Source organism: Bufo gargarizans, chromosome 7 (genome assembly GCF_014858855.1).
Source record: "Bufo gargarizans isolate SCDJY-AF-19 chromosome 7, ASM1485885v1, whole genome shotgun sequence".
NCBI classification, from domain to species: Eukaryota; Metazoa; Chordata; class Amphibia; order Anura; family Bufonidae; genus Bufo; species Bufo gargarizans.
The window spans coordinates 129,114,438-129,133,874 of record NC_058086.1 but is presented as its reverse complement, the minus strand read 5'-3'; the positions used below and the strand labels follow the sequence as shown (position 1 = coordinate 129,133,874).

The window sequence follows — 19,437 nt, the reverse complement described above, 5'->3', positions numbered from 1 at the left end:
CCTTGTATTAGGCTCCTTTCACACCTGCGTTCAGGTGTCCGCTCGTGAGCTCCGTTTGAAGGGGCTCACAAGCGGCCCTGAACGCAGCCGTCTGGCCCTAATGCATTCTCAGTGGAGGCGGATCCACTGAGAATGCATCCGCCTGCCAGCGCTCGGCCTCCGCTCCGCTAAGTGAGCGGACACCTGAACGCTGCAAGTGCGGAGGCGAGCGGATCCGTTCCGACTTACAATGTAAGTCAATGGGGACGTATCTGCTTGAAGATGACACAATATGGCTCAATCTTCAAGCGGATCCGTCCCCCATTGACTTTCAATGTAAAGTCTGAACGGATCCGCTCAGGCTACTTTCAGAATTTTTCGAAGTTATAATGCAGACGGATCCGTTCTGAACGGAGCCACCGTCTGCATTAATATGAGCGGATCCGTTCAGAATGGATCCGATCGAACGCAGGTGTGAAAGTAGCCTTAAAGAGTTTGTCCTATGACAAATATTCAGCAACTTTCAGACCAGCCCTGGATTTGAATACTTTTATTATTGCATCTAATTACAAATTTTGCATAGTGTCTGAGTTCTTCAATAGAATGTTTCCGTATAGCGCAACCTGCTGTTTTTTCTTATTTCTCTTGCTTAGGTGGACGCACATGCTTAGTTCCATCCATCAACGGCCTCTTGAACGGTTTTAGTAAGAGAGCTGCACCAGAAAGAACAACCCTCCCCCCAAGCTGCCAACTTGATATGAATCTAGCAGAGCAATGAATGGGGAGATCTCTGGATCCATGTGAGGTACAGGGCTGGTTCTAGCTTTGTTAATAGGAGATTGTCATGTATTATATAATGTCCAATTTTCATTAATCATGAGATAACCTCTTTAAAGGGAACCTGTCACCGGGATTTTGGGTATAGAACTGAGGACATGGGTTGCTCGATGGCCGCTAGCACATCCGCAATATCCAGTCCCCATAGCTATGTGTGCTTTTATTGTGTAAAATAACCGATTTGATACATATGCAAATTAACCTTAGATGAGTCCTGTCCCTGACTCATCTCACATACAGGACTCATCTCAGGTTAATTTGCATTGTTTTTTTTTTACACAATGAAAGTACACAGAGCTATGGGGACTGGGTATTTCAGATGTGCTAGCAGCCATCTAGCAACCCATGTCCTCAGCTCTGTACCCAAAATCCCAGTGACAGGTTCCCTTTAACTTTCTCTGCATGATAAATGGTGTTTGCTGAAGTGAGACAACCCCTTTAAAACGGGCATACTGCCTGGTAGGGTTGAACATGGTGAATAAAATGAGCCTTCTATTGCTGCAGACCATTGCAGTATAATTATGCAAATGAGGTGATAGTTATGCAAATGAGGTGATCAGAGCACGGAGGGGCTGGCCTAGCTCCTTGGAGCACCGTTTAAGCTCCACCTCTCCCCGTCATCACTCCCCCCTATGATTTGATTGACGGGGCCAGACATCCTCACTGTTTGGATGCCTGAACCTGAAATCCCATGCTTGCACAAGCTTCATTGGTGCATGCAGGGTTGATCTCAGGAGGCTCTCCTGGCTGAGATTTGCACTGTGTTGGCACCAGTCTTGATTCTCCTCCTGGAAGAGAAGACACTTGGCTTGTGCAGTGCAGTTCTCAGTGCGGAGAGCCTCTTGAGATTATCCGCGTAAATGCCCATAAAGTCTTTTGGTGCAAGAGTTCTTGGCCAGACATCCAAGCAGTGAGGATGCCTGACATGTCAATCAAGCCATGAGCTGGAGTGGTGACAGCGGTGAGGAGAAGGTGAGCTGGTGCTCAGAGGGGCTAGACCAGCTGCTTGGTCCTCTGATTGCCTCATTTGCATAAAAATAAAAGTAATTGTGCCGGGGAGGGAAGCCCGGGACAACACTCTTAAAACCCTCGACATCATCCACTATGCCAAATCTAAAAAGGTCCCCCTCATGGTGCTTTCCCTAGACGCAGAAAAGGCCTTTGACCGGATCTCTTGGCGCGCCATCCAGGAGACCCTTTCACATATAGGTTTGGGCCCGATATTCCTGTCAAAGATCCTGACACTGTACCAACGCCCCACCGCTAGAGTCAAAGTGAATGGTGCCCTCTCCCCCCCCTTCCCAATCCATAATGGGACACGGCAGGGATGCCCATTGTCCCCTTTATTATACGTTCTGGTCATGGAGCACCTGTTGGCCTCTATTCGTGCCAACCCGGACATAACGGGAATAAAGATCGGATCACGAGAGTATAAATGCGCGGCGTTTGCTGACGATCTCCTTCTATACATAACCAACCCACGTATCTCCTTGCCGTCCTTACTTCGAGAAATATCTCAATTTGGTACCTGGTCCAATTTTAAGATTAATATGTCCAAGTCGGAGGCCTTGGACGTCACTCTGACAAGTGAAATGACCCAAGCTCTCAAGGCTTCCTTTCCCTTTGCCTGGCCACCTAAGGGCATAACGTATCTGGGGATTAAATTGACAGCAGACCTCTCACGACTTCATAAGTTGAACTTTGCGCCCCTCCTCTTGCAGTTCCAAAAAGATTTAGACGGATGGCGTAAACGAGACTTTTCTTGGTTTGGAAGGATTAGTATAGTAAAGATGACCCTTTTGCCGAAACTATTGTACCTTATACAGACTATTCCCCTTCATATACCGTCTACTTTCTGGTCCCAACTACGTAGGTGCTTCACACAATTTGTATGGGCCCCTGGCCGACCGCGGATAAAATGGGAGATAATGACCCGCACCAAGGAAACGGGAGGGGTGGGTCTTCCAGATTGCAGGCTATACTATCATTCCGCAGCATATGCCCGACTGTTGGACCTGACACGTGCTGATTCTCCCAAGGAGTGGGTACAAATTACTAGGGATACTTCAGTGTGCGCGGTTTCAACCCTCCCATGGCTAGTAGGCTCTCCACGTCAACTGTCATTACATTTGTCATTCTCTGCTCACCATACCCTTGCAACTTTAGCATCCATTAGCCGCTCAACCTCATTGATTGACCCTAAAGGCCCTCTGGTGCCAATCACGGACCATCCTAGATTCCCTCCAGGACACTCCTCTAAACATTTCCTTCAAAGCTCGAGAACCCGACCGATCAGGTTCTGCCATGTTCTCTCTGGCCCCACACTTAAACCCCTGGCCCAGATTTTAGAGGCTCCACTAACCCGCAATTCCTTTGAATACTTACAACTCCAACACTTTTACACTTCTCTGAGGGGAACTCACACTCTGGCCAGAAAACTCACTGAGTTTGAGCGGATGTGTATCTCCTCCTCAGCGACCTTACACCCCATATCCGCAGTATACAAACTACTGATACACCAGCGATCCTCGTGCCTTCCTCCGTATTGTCAAGCCTGGGAGCGGGACTTGGGGACTCAGTATACCCCAGCCCAGTGGAACAGATGCTTCCTTCTAGCACACAAATCAACGGTTTCGGCCAAGGCTCAGGAAACGAGCTACAAAATTGTATCTAGATGGTACAGAGTGCCAGCACTACTCCACAAATGGTTCCCGACGGTATCGGACCGTTGCTGGAGATGTCTTAAAGAGGAAGGCACGATGATCCATGTGTGGTGGAACTGTAGCGGCTTGCGGCCCTTCTGGAACTTCGTTCATAGAATAATTAAAGAGGTCACAGGTGTCCCTATCCAAAACTCCCCAGAAGCTCTTTTGTTATTCGATAGTGTCCTGAATGTCCCGGCATATAAGAAATCCCTCCTAAAATATATGGTTCAGGCGGCAAAGGCAGTGATCCCCAGGCATTGGAAATCCCTTTCTCCCCCTTCGCCTGAGGAGTGGTTTGACGAAATTTCTCTGTATCAGAGGTTGGAAGATCTCATTAGCATTTCGCCCGCAGACACTGCACGATATGTGAGGATTTGGGGCCCGTGGGAAACCTTTCGCTCTTCAGCCGCATTTCGTGATGCGCAGGTTTAGCAGCTTCAGCAGAAATTGTACCCTCCCCCCCCCCCTTTCCTTCCCCCTACCTCCTTGTCCAGCGTCTTGTATGTTTATATGTTACTGAAATTTTACGTGTTCATTGGATATGTCTACCTCATATTCTTTCATGAGCTGCACTGTGTGATGATGGGTGTATGCCCAACACAGTTCTGTGGACATCGTGTTTGAACTGTTAACATTGTTTGAATGTGCACACGTCTCTATTTTTGTTGTACCAAAAATTTCAATAAAATCTAAATTGGAAAAAAAATTAAAAAAATAAAAGTAATAATTATGCTACATCCGTAGATCCATTTGCAGCCACAGAGGGCCCAATTTATACACCATGATCAACCCTATTAGGCAGAATGCCTGGTTTAATAGGGTTGATCATGGTGACATATGCTCTTAAGGCTAGGTTCACATTTGCAGTAAAATAAATTGAACAGTGCTGGCATCTGCCTGAACCCATTGACTGTAAGGGACTCTGTCGGGATATTGGGATGGATGTTGCCATTCTGCCAGAAAAATACCACTGAATGCAGCAGCATTTTGACTATTTTTATTCAGAAATTTACGATGGAGTCTCTTGCTGTAATGTCCCCTGCAGATGTGAACCTAGCCTAACTAATTACAAGACGCTAGATACTGTTTTCAACATTTTGCTTTTGAATTTTTATCTGACAAATGAAAAAAACCAACAAAAAAACCCAATAAAACTGTGAGAAATCATCATGGTCAATAAAATCTCTAAAGCTGCCTAGATTCATCTAGCTGGATCCTTATTCCGATTTTCTTACAGCGTACGACTTTCTATGTGTATGATGGAGCGTGAATATTTCTCTTTTTCCTCACACAATAGCTTGGTTTTCTCTTCAGAAGAGGTTTGTTCACCTTAGGATACAGTATCCCACAGTATATACCTTTGCAGCCTCCACCCACATTCTATCCACAACCTTAGAGCAGGAGCTGAGACGTGGAGAGCCTCCTTTATAGCAGCTGTGCGCAGTGTTTTAGGAAGGAATAGATGAAATTCAGGTCTGAAAATGGTAACTAGAGCCTCAGCTTATCTCTCGCTCCTTCATCTTCTGCTTCATGGATCCATAGAGGTAAGTAACAACCTTTCTAGTTGTGCGCAGTGTGTTGTCAACAGTCACCATTCACAATAGAACAATAATTAGTAGAACATTCCATTTACTACAACAATATAAGTTTATGTAATAAGTGAAGAGTTAACTATTAATCTTTACCTGACTATACTGTACATTATGTGCAATACTCCATCAGTGGGTGAAGCTGATACATTTTTAGTTAAAACAGTGCATTTTAGGTGCAAGTAGAATACTTTGTAATCCACTGAAATAGAAAACATGCACAACCCAATTCTGTCTTTTTGTAGGTACTTTATATAGTGTTTTATTCTGCTTAAGAAGTTCTAACTAATGATGACAAGGACTTTGTGATATTAACTTTCTCATGACAACTGTTCTTTGTTTCCTCTCATACTAATTGTCGGAGCTTGCGTCTTATAGTGAAGTTGCTATCATACTGAGAGTTTGTAAAATATCAACATGCTTTCTGAAAGATTTCAGGTCTCACATAGGGGCGGTATTTCTAAATTGTATTATATCACACTGTCTAATCCAGGGGAAAACATTCCTTTCAGACTTTAATACAGAATCAGCATTTTGTATGAAACACCCAGACCCAGCTATACCTGGTTACATTTTACCAAGAGAGGACATCAACTGCAATAGAATTTTTGGGTAAATTGTTCCCCAGCCTACCTATACAGGTTCACACCCATGCCATGTTCTAATACTTGGACAGTGAATCTCTATAGGTCAAAACTTTAAAGAGTAACTAAACTTTTCTACAACTTTGTATAAAATTGTTATTTCTAAACGCCCTATTGTAAATTTTTGTAATGTACTATGTAATTTTTTTTTACTGTTTTTTAGGGACCAAATAGGAACCCAAAGTTCTGGGTGTTTATAGCACTTTTGAATGCGTACACTAGATCACCGATGACATGTATGTGGTCTACAGGTGTACAGATTCCAGTGTACTGCAGGCACAAGGCCCTGAGTGAGCACTGTACAGACAGGGGCACACATCGCTGCGCCTGCACCGCTCAGCTGAAGCCTGGCATAGCACATTGGTGCAGAGTGTCCTGCACAGATGTGCTACGCAGAGCATAGCTGGTAAAGGGAAGAGCTCGACGTAGAACATCGTTGCTCCTGCTTGTGTCCGCTCCCCTCCGCTAAATGTTCTTAATAGCACATTGGTGCAGTAGGCACAGGCTAGAGCAGCGAGGGGTGCGCCTGTCTGTACAGCACTCACTGTGGGCCCTATGCCTGCATTACACTGGAATCTGTACGGCCATACCCCAAATATGTCAGCGGTGTACGAGTGTACGGATTCAACACCATTGTAGACAGTAGACACCCAGGACTTCAGGTGCTTATTTGGTCCCTAAAACATAAAAAAAAAAGTATGTTACAAAAAATTATAATAGGGAATTTGGAATAATTTAAAAAATAGTTGTAGAAAAGTTTTGTTACTCTTTAAACCCAAGATTAGTGTGCTTGCCACCTTAAAAGGGTTGTACAACTCATCTTGTCGTGTTGTATTCTTGAGCTACATAAAATGACATGCGTGCCAGTGCTCCTCTACCCTACCTCGAATATCGTGTGCATTGAAATATTGTATATTAATCTCTGTAGGAGTGCAATCACAGATAGGAATCCGCACTACTCACAAACGGTTAATTAAAGAGGAACTTTCGCAGTTTTATAGTTGTTAAACTAAGTACTTTACAAGCAGGGTATGCCCCGCAGAGGCTGCTATAACTTTTCTTTTTTTTTAAATGCCCCTCAGCTGCTCTGCTGAGCCCCCTGTTCTGTTTTCGCTCCCTGTATGCTAATAGCACCAGTACCACTTCTCAGTGGCGTCTTCTTCTCCCCGGTTGTGGCGCGGTCCACTGTGATTGGGCCTCTCCACAGCCAGGGAGAAGGAGATGCCCACTGAGAAGTGCTGGGGTATGTATCCTTCTCCCTGTACCGATGCTATCTATTAGTGTACAGGGTAGAAACGGGACAGGGGTACAGCGGGGCAGCCAAGGGGAGTTTGGAAAAAAAGAAAAGTTATAGCAGCATCAGTGGATCACACCCTGCTTGTAAAGGTACTTGGTCTCCCTGTCTCCCACTAAGGGAAAAACATGCGAGTAGGGAAGTACCACTTTTTTATACAGAGTTATTATACTCCCAGAATCAGATATAGAAAAGGCACATCAGTAAAGCATTACTCCATTCGGATCAGCCTGACCAAGTTTTCACTTCATCGAGGGGAACCATATTGTTCATTCCCTTACCTGCACTTATATACACACTCCATTACTTCCTACACATTGAGCTGTGTGCAGTACCGCAGACCTGAGGGTATCTGCAAGGTTTGGTTTGTTATGTAATGTTTGTACTGTACACCAGCATGTGAGGTATGGTTGGCATCAGGAATGGGGCTAACCACCCCACGCCTCCCTTCTTGGTAGGAGTGGGCTAGTCCTACTTCCTGCCTGGAGAGGGTAGTGTTAGCTAGGATAGTGAGGAAGAACATCTGATTGTTCCTGCTCCAAGTGCCTTAGGGACCAGAGAACTAGCTCATCTGTGAGGCCACTACTCTAAAGGAACTGAAGGATTCCAAAACGGCAGATATCTGCAAAATTACTGCGTTTACAGTCAGCAGAGTGACCATCAACCACAGCTATACAGACCCTGCTGCAGGTTAGGGACTACGGCTCAGACACCTATAACCTTAAAACATATCCAAGCCAGGATAACTCAGAAAAGCCTGCATTACACAGTGGACACCTACAGCCACAAGTACCTTCTTTCATCTGTTATCCAGAAGTTCAGGAGAGAGACATCAGCAAGATAGCATACCAGAGTTACCATTATCTGTCAATTATCCACCGTACCTCATCATCTTGGGAGAGCAATTGCACTGTGTCCAACTACTGCTGGATGTACTAAAACTCCTATTTTGTACTAAGTAAAGACTTTTCTTCTTTTACTTCTGGCCTGATTAATTAAGCCTCCATTTCACTGCATTGGTCCCCAGGGAGCAATGGCCAGAGGAAATACACCATGACACAACATCTCCTCAGGGCCACTACCACTCCCATCCTCTGCTCCAGCACCTCAGGGACCCACTGCACATTTATAATAAATCAATAAAAAAACAATACATTCCATCTCAAATACATACGTTATTAAAACCCACACATAAACTACGATAAGCATCATAAAAAGCTAAAACTATAGGGGTCATTTATGATCCAGAAATACGCCTACTATAGTAGGCATATCTCTGGCACAGATTGTGGCGCAACGGTTAGTTGCGCTGCAATCTGCGACTTTTCCTCGCTCACGCCAGGTCTAAAAAAGTGGGCGTGACATTGGAAGGGGACGGGCTGGCAGGCCCGTCTCATTCATCATTTTCTACGCCTGTTTTAGGCATTGAAAATGGTCTAGATATTAGCCAGCTAGGAAGCGGTCTTACTTTTAGACTGGCGCTGGATTCGCAAAAATGATGTAAAGACCTGTGCCCCTTCATTACTTCGGCGGATCCACCGCCAGACATAGGGGTTATTAAGACCAGTGCCTAAAATGGCAGTCTTAATAAATGACCCCCTATATATGTGAAATTTATAAGAACCTCTATTTCTCCTTATCACATGACCACATCCAGAGACGAGATTCCCTCCCCTAAATTAATGTCACTGAAGGGAAACTACTGCCAATCGGTGTGAGGTATCTCCTCTTTCAGAATCTGGAAAGTCACACGTCTTCTTCAGCTAATCAGCAAGGGGATTCCCTCCACATCTCTCGGCCAGCTTCTATCACTCATACCCTTAAGTTAGACAAGGTTTTAAATCCATATCAATGTTTAAGCTACAAGGGTGGATAGTGTCTGGATAGGAGCGGATTTGATGCTTTTTTCCCCTGTTTCCCACTAAGGAGAAACTGGGAGAGCATACTGAGGAGTGAAGTTGCCCATAGCAATGGGTGAGCTGTGATTGAAAGGAGATTCTGCATGTGGAAGGCTGGACACTATTGTAGTAATGGAGAACAACTAAAATGGTCCATACTTAATTATCCATTTGTGAGCAGCGCAGATTTCTGTCTGTGATTGTCTATTTGAAGGTGACCTACCTTATCCTGCAGCTCTCTCATTGTAGATACTTCAAAATGGTGAACGTTTGTTTCTTTTGAAGTGCAAATATAGCATTTTGCTAATGTTATTACCTGTGTCATAAATGTTAGTTTTTCTGATCACAGAATGGATATTCTTCAACCATACAACCTTATGCTAGTACAAACATGAAATTAATATTATTTATTTGAAAGCGACATTAATTCCATGGATATCTAGGGGGTATACATACATAACATAAAACAACACAAGTACAATGTGCATGAACTTATGAATTCCATGGACATCTAGGAGGGGGTATACATACATACATACATAACATAAAACAACACAAGTACAATGTGCATGAACTTATGAACAGCCTGGTAGAGAGGGGGGAAAAGATCCTGCCCACGAGAGCTTACAGTCTAGAGTTACAAGAACTTCAAAGATGTGAAAACTGACTTACATAGTATCAATAGACCCTGTAGGGCTGTTTGTTCCTTATGCAGCCAGTAAGGTAAGTGACTCTAAGATACAACACAATTTCCGGGTACTTTCCTTACATGAATCAGGCAGGTAAAGAGGACTTCCAGTGGTAGAACAGATCCTAAGGAAAAAGTAGTGGTGGGAAGTCTTAGACAGTGTTTTTCTGTAATCCACAAGTTTTTTAAAATAAATGATGGTACATTTATAGAAGTAAAATTAAAAGCTAGCCCAGTGGTATACATGTATGCCATGGACATTTTCTGTTGAAATTGACAATCACAATTCAAGAACATTTTAATTCATTTGTGTTGCAATAGTTGACTGGGATGCACTTCTGTATTGTCAGTTATTAAAAGTTAAGTTTTTTTAAAATATTTACACATGGTCTGTTGCCAGAATATGCCATCAGGTGCTGATCCACTGGGACCACCTCTGATCACAGAAAGTGTTGTGGCGGTGGTTAATGCCCACTGCCACTCCTCTCCAGCTGGCGGGCACAGCTGCTCCCTTGTTCACCCACTTTTAACTTCAGTGATCCGGCGGCCCTATCCCATGGCATCTCCCTCTCCCTGCCTAGTGGCCCCGGCTGCCAGGGTAGAAATTCTCCTTCCCCAAAGTCTGCTTCCTGCAATGCCTCTCCCTGCCCTCTCCGGCTCTTAAAGGGCCAGCGTGCAAGCCACCTGATTTTGCACAGCCAATAGCTGGTTACCCTGGGGCACTTCAGGCACATTCTACTTTCCTGCAGAGTGCCATTTGTTCTTTTGCCTGTTCCCTGTACCGATTTCTGCCTGACTTCTGGAACCGATCCTTCATTGCCTGACCTGACCCCTGCCTTTTCTCCTTTATGACCCTGAGCTGCCCCCCGACCATGGACTGTTTATCATACTTCTCGTACTATGCCCGCCCTGACCTTGGACTGTTTATCATACTTCTCGTACTCTGTCTGCCCTGACCTTGGCCTGTCCTTGACTACAGTTTTGCCTGATCTCTCAGTGCTCTGCACCAGTGTCTCTTGACTCCTGTGGGTCAGCCGTCACATAAACAGAGACTACTCTAGGAGGTAGCGGCCTGGTGGTTCAAGTGAGACTAATGGATCCACATCCACTCCGTTATAGTGCATATATAAATCAAAGGAACAGCATATATACAATCTTATCCATTCAAGCACCTTATTTGTTGGCAGTTAATTAATCATTAATGCCAAGTTTTCTGAATATAAAGGGTGGAGAAAGATTTGCCAGGAATTTATCCTAAGTTTAAAGATTATCTTTACTTCCCAAGATATGGAACAATGAAATAACTAGATTTGTAAAGGCCTCCAGCTGCCCTAATTCCTTATGAAAAATGACAAGTATATTCTAGCCAATGTAAGAGCACTTGGGCGGGGAGAGGTACTGAATCCTACAGTATGTAATACCGTGACTGATCACTGCCATTAGTAGAGGTATTAGTAGATATCAAGGCTTCGTTTGTTAAAAATTACAGTAGGAAGGTGGAAAGGTCATTTCCTAATACTGAGCCAAATCTGTATTATCTGGTCTGTCACCAGATAGGAACTTTCTCATTTTCATGAATAAGCAGATTCAGAAAACAGCTATGCAGCTGAAATATTTATTCAGTACCTTGTCTACATCTTACCCAGGCAGCTGAGATGTATCATTCCTGTCGGTAGGACTGCTATTAATCTTTTGCAGGATCTCACAATGCAACACACACACATAATGAAAAGCTGTATTAAAAACATGCATTATCAAAGCATGTTCAGTTTTGCAGATAGATAAAAATGTCTATATTGTATTAAATTGCAAACCAAAAATAATCATCTAACTGTATCTACTGTGACCCCAAAGTGCCAGTCAGGGTCAGGGATCCTGAACTGAATGAGCCTACTTCCCTCAACACCTTAGAATAGGCTCTGCTGAATGACTGAGCAGGTGCACAGAGGTGACGACATGCTAGTTCCCAGCGCCTCTCAGCAGCCAATCACGAAGCTGTCTAGTACAACTGCCCCCTATATTTATTAAAAAGTTCCCTTTAAGGTGATCAGGCTGATGTGGTCGTTGGGAATTTTTAAAAATTATCATAGCAATTATTTTTCCTTTGTTATTGAGTTGTAGTATGGTTGTATGTTTAAAAATGCTAATAAAGTATAAATATGAGCATAGACAGTGTATAGAGTAATATTTTATAGTAGCCTATAAAGACACATAAAAGGAACTCTAGGCTGAACTGAATGTGGGTGTGAGGGGGCGATGCTTGACACAAGCCTAGAGTGTTTCTTCAAAGAAGGCTTCTGCCTATACAAGTGCATTTCAATAAATTAGAATCTGTTGTTATCCCTGTTACTTTTTCTACCAAACTTTTTCCTTCCACAAAACTTTCCATTAATATGCTTGGATACGGCACTCTGTGAGAAGCCAGCTTCTTTAGCAATGACCTTTTGTGGTTTGTGGAGGGTGTTAATGACTGTCTTCTGGACAACTGTTAAGTCAGAAATCTTCCCCATGATTGTGTAGCCTACTGAACCAGACTGAGGCACTATTTAAAAGCTTAGGAAACCTTTGCACATGTTCTGTGTTGATTAGCTGATTAGAATCTTGCATGGCAAGACCACTTACTGTTATCTCACGTATATATTTTTAGGATTATAGCCAAATTTACCACCCTAACTCTTCCCACAGTTTTTACACTACATAGACAGTAATATACCGAAACGTGCGGATTGTTCCCAATTGGTGTGCTATTACTATGTGGAATGTTTCGCCAAATGGTTCACAAAATATCAGCGTTTTTGTGGCGAAATTGGTCTCATAAAAATGAATGGCGGAGTGTTCAAAACTAGAGTGGGAGCTGACAAAAGCTAGAGTGTGAGCTGAAAAATCAGGGCATGATTTCTAAACTGCCACTACTCCCTCAGTTTCTTTTAAACTATAACAGTTTGAAGATGGCAACCGCCAGTGAAGTGAGCAAGTTGGAGCAGTTTGTTTTTAACCGCTCTTCTCTGCCCTTGCTGTAGAGTGAGTTGCCAAAGGAACCCAGGTGTGTGAGCAGCCAGCAGAGGGACAAAAGCTAGAGCGTGAGCTGAAAAATCAGGACATGATTTCTAAACTGCCACTACTCCCTCATTTTCAAGCCCACCTACACAAATCGTCTGCTAATGTTTTTATAAATGTATGTTTTAATGTAACTTTGAAGCACTTTGGGCAACAACATTGCAATTAAATGTGCTAAATAAATAAATAAAAATTGAAATGCATTTCTCACTCTATCAAGCTTGCCATGTGCACTTTTTAAATTTGATCAATCAATTGGTTAGTGTAATGTTTACTATCTTTACTCACTCCAAACACTCCAAACAGTTACTCTGCCCACTCCATAAAGTTACTCTGCCCAGTCCAACCTTTCAACAGTTACTCCAGCCACTCCAACCACACAACAGTTACTTAAGCCACTCCACCCAGTTACTCCACCCACTCCGGTTGTAGACTACTGGTGGAGACAAGAACATTTCACACAATTTCCCCAGAAATTTTAGCTTTTCTAGTTATATTCTAATTTATTGGAATGCAACTATATACATATGTACTATATTCTGTATATGCCTTGTGTGCAACAGAAGCAATATTTACTGGTAATAATCGACTGATGAGGCAATCTCTGGTGGGGATCTATTAAATATTTTATTTTCTATTTTTTTTAGGTGGCTTCTTATGATACAGGTAAATCAAACTATCTGTCTATCTCTGTCTATCTGTTCATCTTCATTATTTGCCTAGTATTTAGCACTATATACTTTATTTAGGATTATATTATTTTTGTTCTATACATGTTGTACATTCTATACCATCTTTTTTCTTGAGTGAAAAAATAATAATTTCACTCCATTCATAGGCATTGTATGTAGTTACAGTAAAAGTCAAAAGTTTGGATGCACTTTTTTATTTCATGTTTTTTTTTTCTGTTTTAATGATATTTTCTACATCGTAGATGCATACATAAAAACGATGAAGTAACATGTATGGAATTAAGTATTGGAAGGGTTGTGCAGTGGCGTAATATTAATGACCTATCCTCGTCAATATCAGATTGGTTGAGGTCCGCAAATCAGCTCTTTGAAGAAGTTCCGGTGTTCTTGCGAGTGCTGCGTCGTCTTTAAAGGGAACCTGTCACCTCCAAAAACCATCCCAAGCCCCCAACAGTACCTGACAGTAGCCAGTAGCGTGTTTCCGACGATAATTTTTTTCCTGAAGGCCGATGCAGCTAAGCTCAGAAAACGTTCTTTTATCCCCTGCCGGCGCGCTTCTCTAGTCATGCTTGAAGTCAAGGGGGCAGCGGCCTCCTTGCTTCGAGTCAAGATAACCACGCCCCCTTCCCTGCCCCTTCTCTGTGACTGACAGCCGGCAGTTCGGCTGGCTTTGCCGAACTCTCTGCATAAGGGCTATCAGTCACAGCGAAGGGGCAGGGAAGGGGGCATGGTTATTACTCCTCCACTGATCTGATATTGACGCACACCATCCTTCCAATCATCTACATTATTTGGCTTTAGAAAATCAGTCAAGTAGAAAGTCACGTCTTGATGGGTATGAGGGTTTGTGGAGAATTTTGGCACCAAACATTTTATCATCTCGCAGTATCTTCCTCTTCTTCACTTCTTCCTGTTTATTTTTTATGGATAAGCAATAGACAAATCAAACTAAGGACATGACATAGTCGGTGTTTACAATAAGACATCTATGTTCTTTTTCAGATTTCTTAATCTCCACATATGATGTTACATCAAGAAGTATATATGTTAAATGGACAAAAATTGCTGGTGCCACATCCTATGGAATTACTGCATCCCCTTTCATGTCAGCAGCCCAGTCTTCATTTGCTGTATTTAATCCAGCCACAATTATAGGAACTTTAAATACTTTGCTTCCTAACACCAATTATACAGTAACTGTAGAAGCCAAGGACAAGGATGGTAATACTCTTGCTCAGGCTCAAACTCTGCAGCTTACAGGTTAGTTTGTTATTTACCCGTTTTTCCCCTATCAAGCATTTATTTGTTGACTTCAAAACTGTTCCTGGTTCCCATTTCTTGCAGCTCCAGAAGTTCCCATTATTGAACAGGCATATTCCAAGCTGAGCAGTAGTATCACAGTGGAATGGGCTGAGGTGTCAGGAGCTACAGGTTACCAGGTCATCGCTCAGTCTGGACAGTTGTTTTTTGAGTCTTTTGTCACCAGTTCCCCAGGAACAGTCACTGGTTTGCAAGCCGCTACGTCCTACAAAATCACTGTGAGATCCATCAACTTAGCTGGAAAGAGCCAACCTTCTCCTCCTATGTGGGCAGCAACAGGTAATTCATGATTGTAAAACAAATTAATAGCAGAACTGTTGCAAAAATGAAATTGTGCCCTAATCATAAACCAATATAACAATATTTTAGGCGTAGAAATTTATAAATGAGAAGGGCCTGCTGACCCGCCCCCTTCCCTGTCCATACCACGCCTCCTTCCCCGTCCATACCATGCCCCCTTCCCCCTCCATACCACACCCCCTTTTTTAGATCTGGCATGAACGGGGTAAAGTCGCAGATTGCGGAGCAAACAGTCTGCAACAGATGTACAACAGAAAACTGGTTCTTACCATAAAAAAGGAAGTCCATACAATATTAAGTATGGTAAGGCTTTACTGCACTGCACTCTCCTGCATGATAGTTGTAGGAGAATTCTGCCGATGGTGGTAAACTCGCCCAATTATCTTTGCAAGATATTTTTTTTGAAAACTTGTTCAGTTTGGCCATTAGACTGCAAATCTTAAGCCAAGGAGAATCTGCATATAAACTGACTGCCAACAGTCTCCAATACAGTATTCTTCTCTGCTGGAAAAAATGCTTTAGAGGATAAAGTGCAGGTAAAGCTTTTCCCCCCTACTCCCCCATAGTGACACAACTGCTCTAACACATACAAAAGAAGCTTCATCCTCCAAGATGAAGGGCTTAGCGGTGTCAAAACAATGAAGAAACGCGGCGGAGAATAAGGCTTTTCTAACTCTAATAAGGCTGCTTACGCTTGAGGAGTCCATACCTTTCTTGGTTTGAGCAGTAATAGCTGTGACCAGAGAAGAGGGAAATAAACTGTCGATAATAATTGGAAAGTCCCTGGAGTGGGATCACTTGCTGGATCATTTGTAGACCCTGAGGAAGAGGCCATTTGAGCACATCAGATAGTTTCTAGGAGATCACATATCCTAAAAAAGGCAGTTTAGTATTCTTCAAAATGATTAGTGGTAACATAGTAGTCAGTAAGTGCAGATAGCAGAGCTGAATTTGATGTGTGGCATGCTGTTAGTGGTGATGAATATGTTGGGCAGAGAGCATGACACTGAAAATCTATTTGTTACTTTATTTAACTCCAGTACTTCACTATTCCTGTGTCATACCGTACGGTTACAGGACGGAAACATCTGAACTAATTTCCAAGAGGGGAATTATTGATGTATTTCCATGGCCAATACAATAGAAGCTCTATTGGTACAGGAATAGGTATAGGAATAGGCAATATAGCTCTCCAATTTATGAACCCCACCCAAAAGCTCTCCAGTTCTCGGCTTCCTGGACCCTTGTGAGAGTTCTCCAGGAATTAAGAAAATAAAAATACTTACATATTACTTTATTATAAATATATTCCCAAATACCGTTCAATAGTTTAATGGCTCGTTTTGTCTGGGGAGCAATCATCAGGAGAAATAAAATGGCCGACAAAACGAGCTATTATAACTAATGAAAGTTAATTGGTAATATATTTAAAATAAAGTAATATTTAAGTATTTTCATTTTACTAATTCCCAGAGATATCTGCAATTATACATGATTTATTATATATTGCACAAGCCTCCATGTTCAATATATAAAAGCTGTACATATACCTGCAGTTCCAATAAATATGCAAACATATAGTACTGTATCGTTGTACTGTCTCAAAACTCAGGCCAGACCTTTGCTATACTTAGGAGACTACATCTGTAATAGTGTACAATCTGCACAGTAGGTGTATCTATGTGTTTTTCACTCAAATATTTTTCCCCCTAATAACTTAGTGCTAGCAGCTCCATCTGTTACGGTGGAATCTTTAAGCAGTGACTCTATCGGTGTTAGCTGGCATCCAGTGCCATCAGCGGTTTTGTTCTCGGTTTCTGTAATGAGATCAGATGGATCTGGCAGCAGATGGAACCAAAACACCACAGCCCTGTCCCTCGAGTTCACATTATTGGATCCAGGCACTATATATACTGTTAAAGTTCATGCATGGGATGCCAAAGGGACCCCAGGAGATGATATCACCTACAACCAGATAACACGTAAGTCATTTGTGTCAGATATTTTAGTTTAGTTTACCTATACAGTACATGTACATTTAGCCATTTTAAAATAACTGTATTTGCCATATTTCCAACTTGCATTTAGATAATAGGTCTGTTTTCCTACAAATGTATATTGTTCTTTAGTAGCTAGGGGGCTGGCCCCATGGCATATGAGTAATCCTTCAATCTACACCTTAGCTAATAAAGTATTTTGTCTGTTTCTGTGGTATTTCTTGTAGGCCCGCTTGCTCCCTCTGATGTTCAGATAGCTTTCAACAGTGGAGCTTTGGAAGCCACATTCTCAGTACCTGGAACTGAAGCCCTGACCAACATTACAGTTCTTCTTTATAGTGGGGCAACTACAGAGGCCAGTGCTAACTGCACAATGTCAGGGTCTCCCTGTACAATCTCCACATTGCATTGTGGGATAGAATATACTGTGTCTTTGTTAGCAACCAATGAAGCTGGATCTACTCCATCTGCAAAGACCTGGAGTCTTATGTCAGGTATGTTTTTGTTTCCAGAATATAGGCTGTGCATCTTGTAACCAGATGGATGCTTGGAACAGAAAACAAGACTTCTTCCCAGCACAGCCTCTCAAGGATAGACTGAAGTTCTACTTTTTACTGAATTAAAGTTTTATTTGCAATGTTTTAAAATAATTGCTATCTGGTTAGGACCGAAGGCAAGATCAAGTAACAAACACTGATGTAGGGCTCAGTCCAAGCCTGAAACTTGTTACAATCCAAATTGACTAAAAAGTGGAACTCCAGTCTGTTCATGAGAAAGGGATGGAAAGAGGTCCTGTTTTCTGATCCACTTATCCATTGCCTAACTCTAGACCCCAGTGGCAACACCAAAGAGGATCAGTGAATCGGAGACTTGGGGAGAAAATAAAGGCCCAGTTACTCTACTAGATTTAGCAGACAATTTAGCAGAGAGTCTTTTGACAGCACAATCTGCTGCTAGCAAGTGCTGGTTTACGTAGGTGTCCGCAAAAATGATCTTATTACCCGATAAACGAGCACTTCACTGCACCTTTACCCCAGGAGATAATCGCTAACTAGTGTTCCTACTAACGCTTGTTAGCGATTATCTGGCTGATGCTCGGCTAGTGTAAAGGTTCTTTAGGAATTCTGCCTTATCGCACAACCACCCAACCTCCAAATATGGTCCCAATCTTCCTTGGCTGGGCCATCTAAGCACCAAAACTATTTTGTACATAAACAACTTGACCATAATTTTCTTGGGTTTTGTTGTAAATACCTGAATATAGCAACTCCTCTCTATGCTTAGTTCCATGTGCACCAAGCGGAATCTCTGTTGTGGAAGAAAATCCTGGCAACCTCACAGTGTCATGGTTTAATGGAAATCTCTCTGAGTATTACGTTGTGTTTGTGAAGAGTGATGACGGCTTTGAAGTTCACTGCAATACAACCCAGTCACCATGCTACTTTCCAGCTGAGTGTGGATTCATCTACTTTATGAGTGTCTTTGCCTATAATAAGGCAGGACAAAGCCCTTTGGGTGAGATTTTTAACTACACCACAGGTGAGTAATTGTAACTAATATATACATCTAGTCTGATGATTCCTAGTTTGAAAGCAAAATATAATTAATCCCATCATATGCATGGTAAAGGTCCATTATAATAATTATTGTAGACCACAGTCACTTTGAAATATATTGCCATTGGAACAACACTTAACTTTTGATGAAGCAAAAAAAGGGGTTCTTCTTACTGGCCTCACCGAGTTTTCCACTTTAAAAACCAACTACCGAAGTTATTCAACGAAGTCACGTGGACTTCGCGAATAACTTACTTCGGCTCATCGGAGCCTATACATTCTAATACTGTAGAGAGATAGATCTCCATACAGTATTATTCCGGAGTTTTGAACGAAACGACTTCAGATGAAGCATCCGAAGTTCGCTTCGCTCAACACTAGTCCCAACCACTGGAACCTATATGCAGGAGGCTATTTGGAGACCATTGCTAATTAAAGGCACTCTCTAGGTATAATGGTGTACCCTGTGCTTGGCTTTAAAGCAGTATTCTAGGAATTTGTTATTGATTGCCAATATTCAGGTTAGGCCATCATAGTAACATAATTTATAAGGCCGAAAAAAGACATCAGTCCATCCAGTTCAGCCTGTTATCCTGAAAGTTGATCCAGAGTAAGGCAAAAAAAAACTTGTGAGATAGAAGCCAATTTTCCCCCACTTAAGGGGAAAAAAATTCCTTCCCGACTCTAATCAGGCAATCAGAATAACTCCTTGGATCAACGACCCCTCTCTAGTAACTATAGCCTACAATATTATTACACTCCAGAAATACATCCAAGCCCCTCTAAAACTCTTTCAGTGAATTCACCATCACCACCTCCTCAGGCAGAGAGTTCCATAGTCTCACTGCTCTTACCGTAAAGAATCCTCTTCTATGTTTGTG

At 42.4% G+C, this 19,437-nt stretch overlaps 1 protein-coding gene across 1 annotated transcript in view; it reads left to right on the top strand.

Annotated features, from left to right (window-relative positions):
* Positions 1-19,437, top strand: part of LOC122944193 (fibronectin type III domain-containing protein 7-like) — a 40,905-nt gene that overhangs the window by 8,884 nt on the left and 12,584 nt on the right. The window contains exons 3-8 of the mRNA XM_044302419.1: positions 13,339-13,357; positions 14,386-14,643; positions 14,728-14,982; positions 16,725-16,985; positions 17,228-17,494; positions 18,285-18,539. Of these exons, the coding sequence (XP_044158354.1) occupies positions 13,339-13,357; positions 14,386-14,643; positions 14,728-14,982; positions 16,725-16,985; positions 17,228-17,494; positions 18,285-18,539 (1,315 nt within the window). The remainder of the gene's footprint in view (positions 1-13,338; positions 13,358-14,385; positions 14,644-14,727; positions 14,983-16,724; positions 16,986-17,227; positions 17,495-18,284; positions 18,540-19,437) is intronic.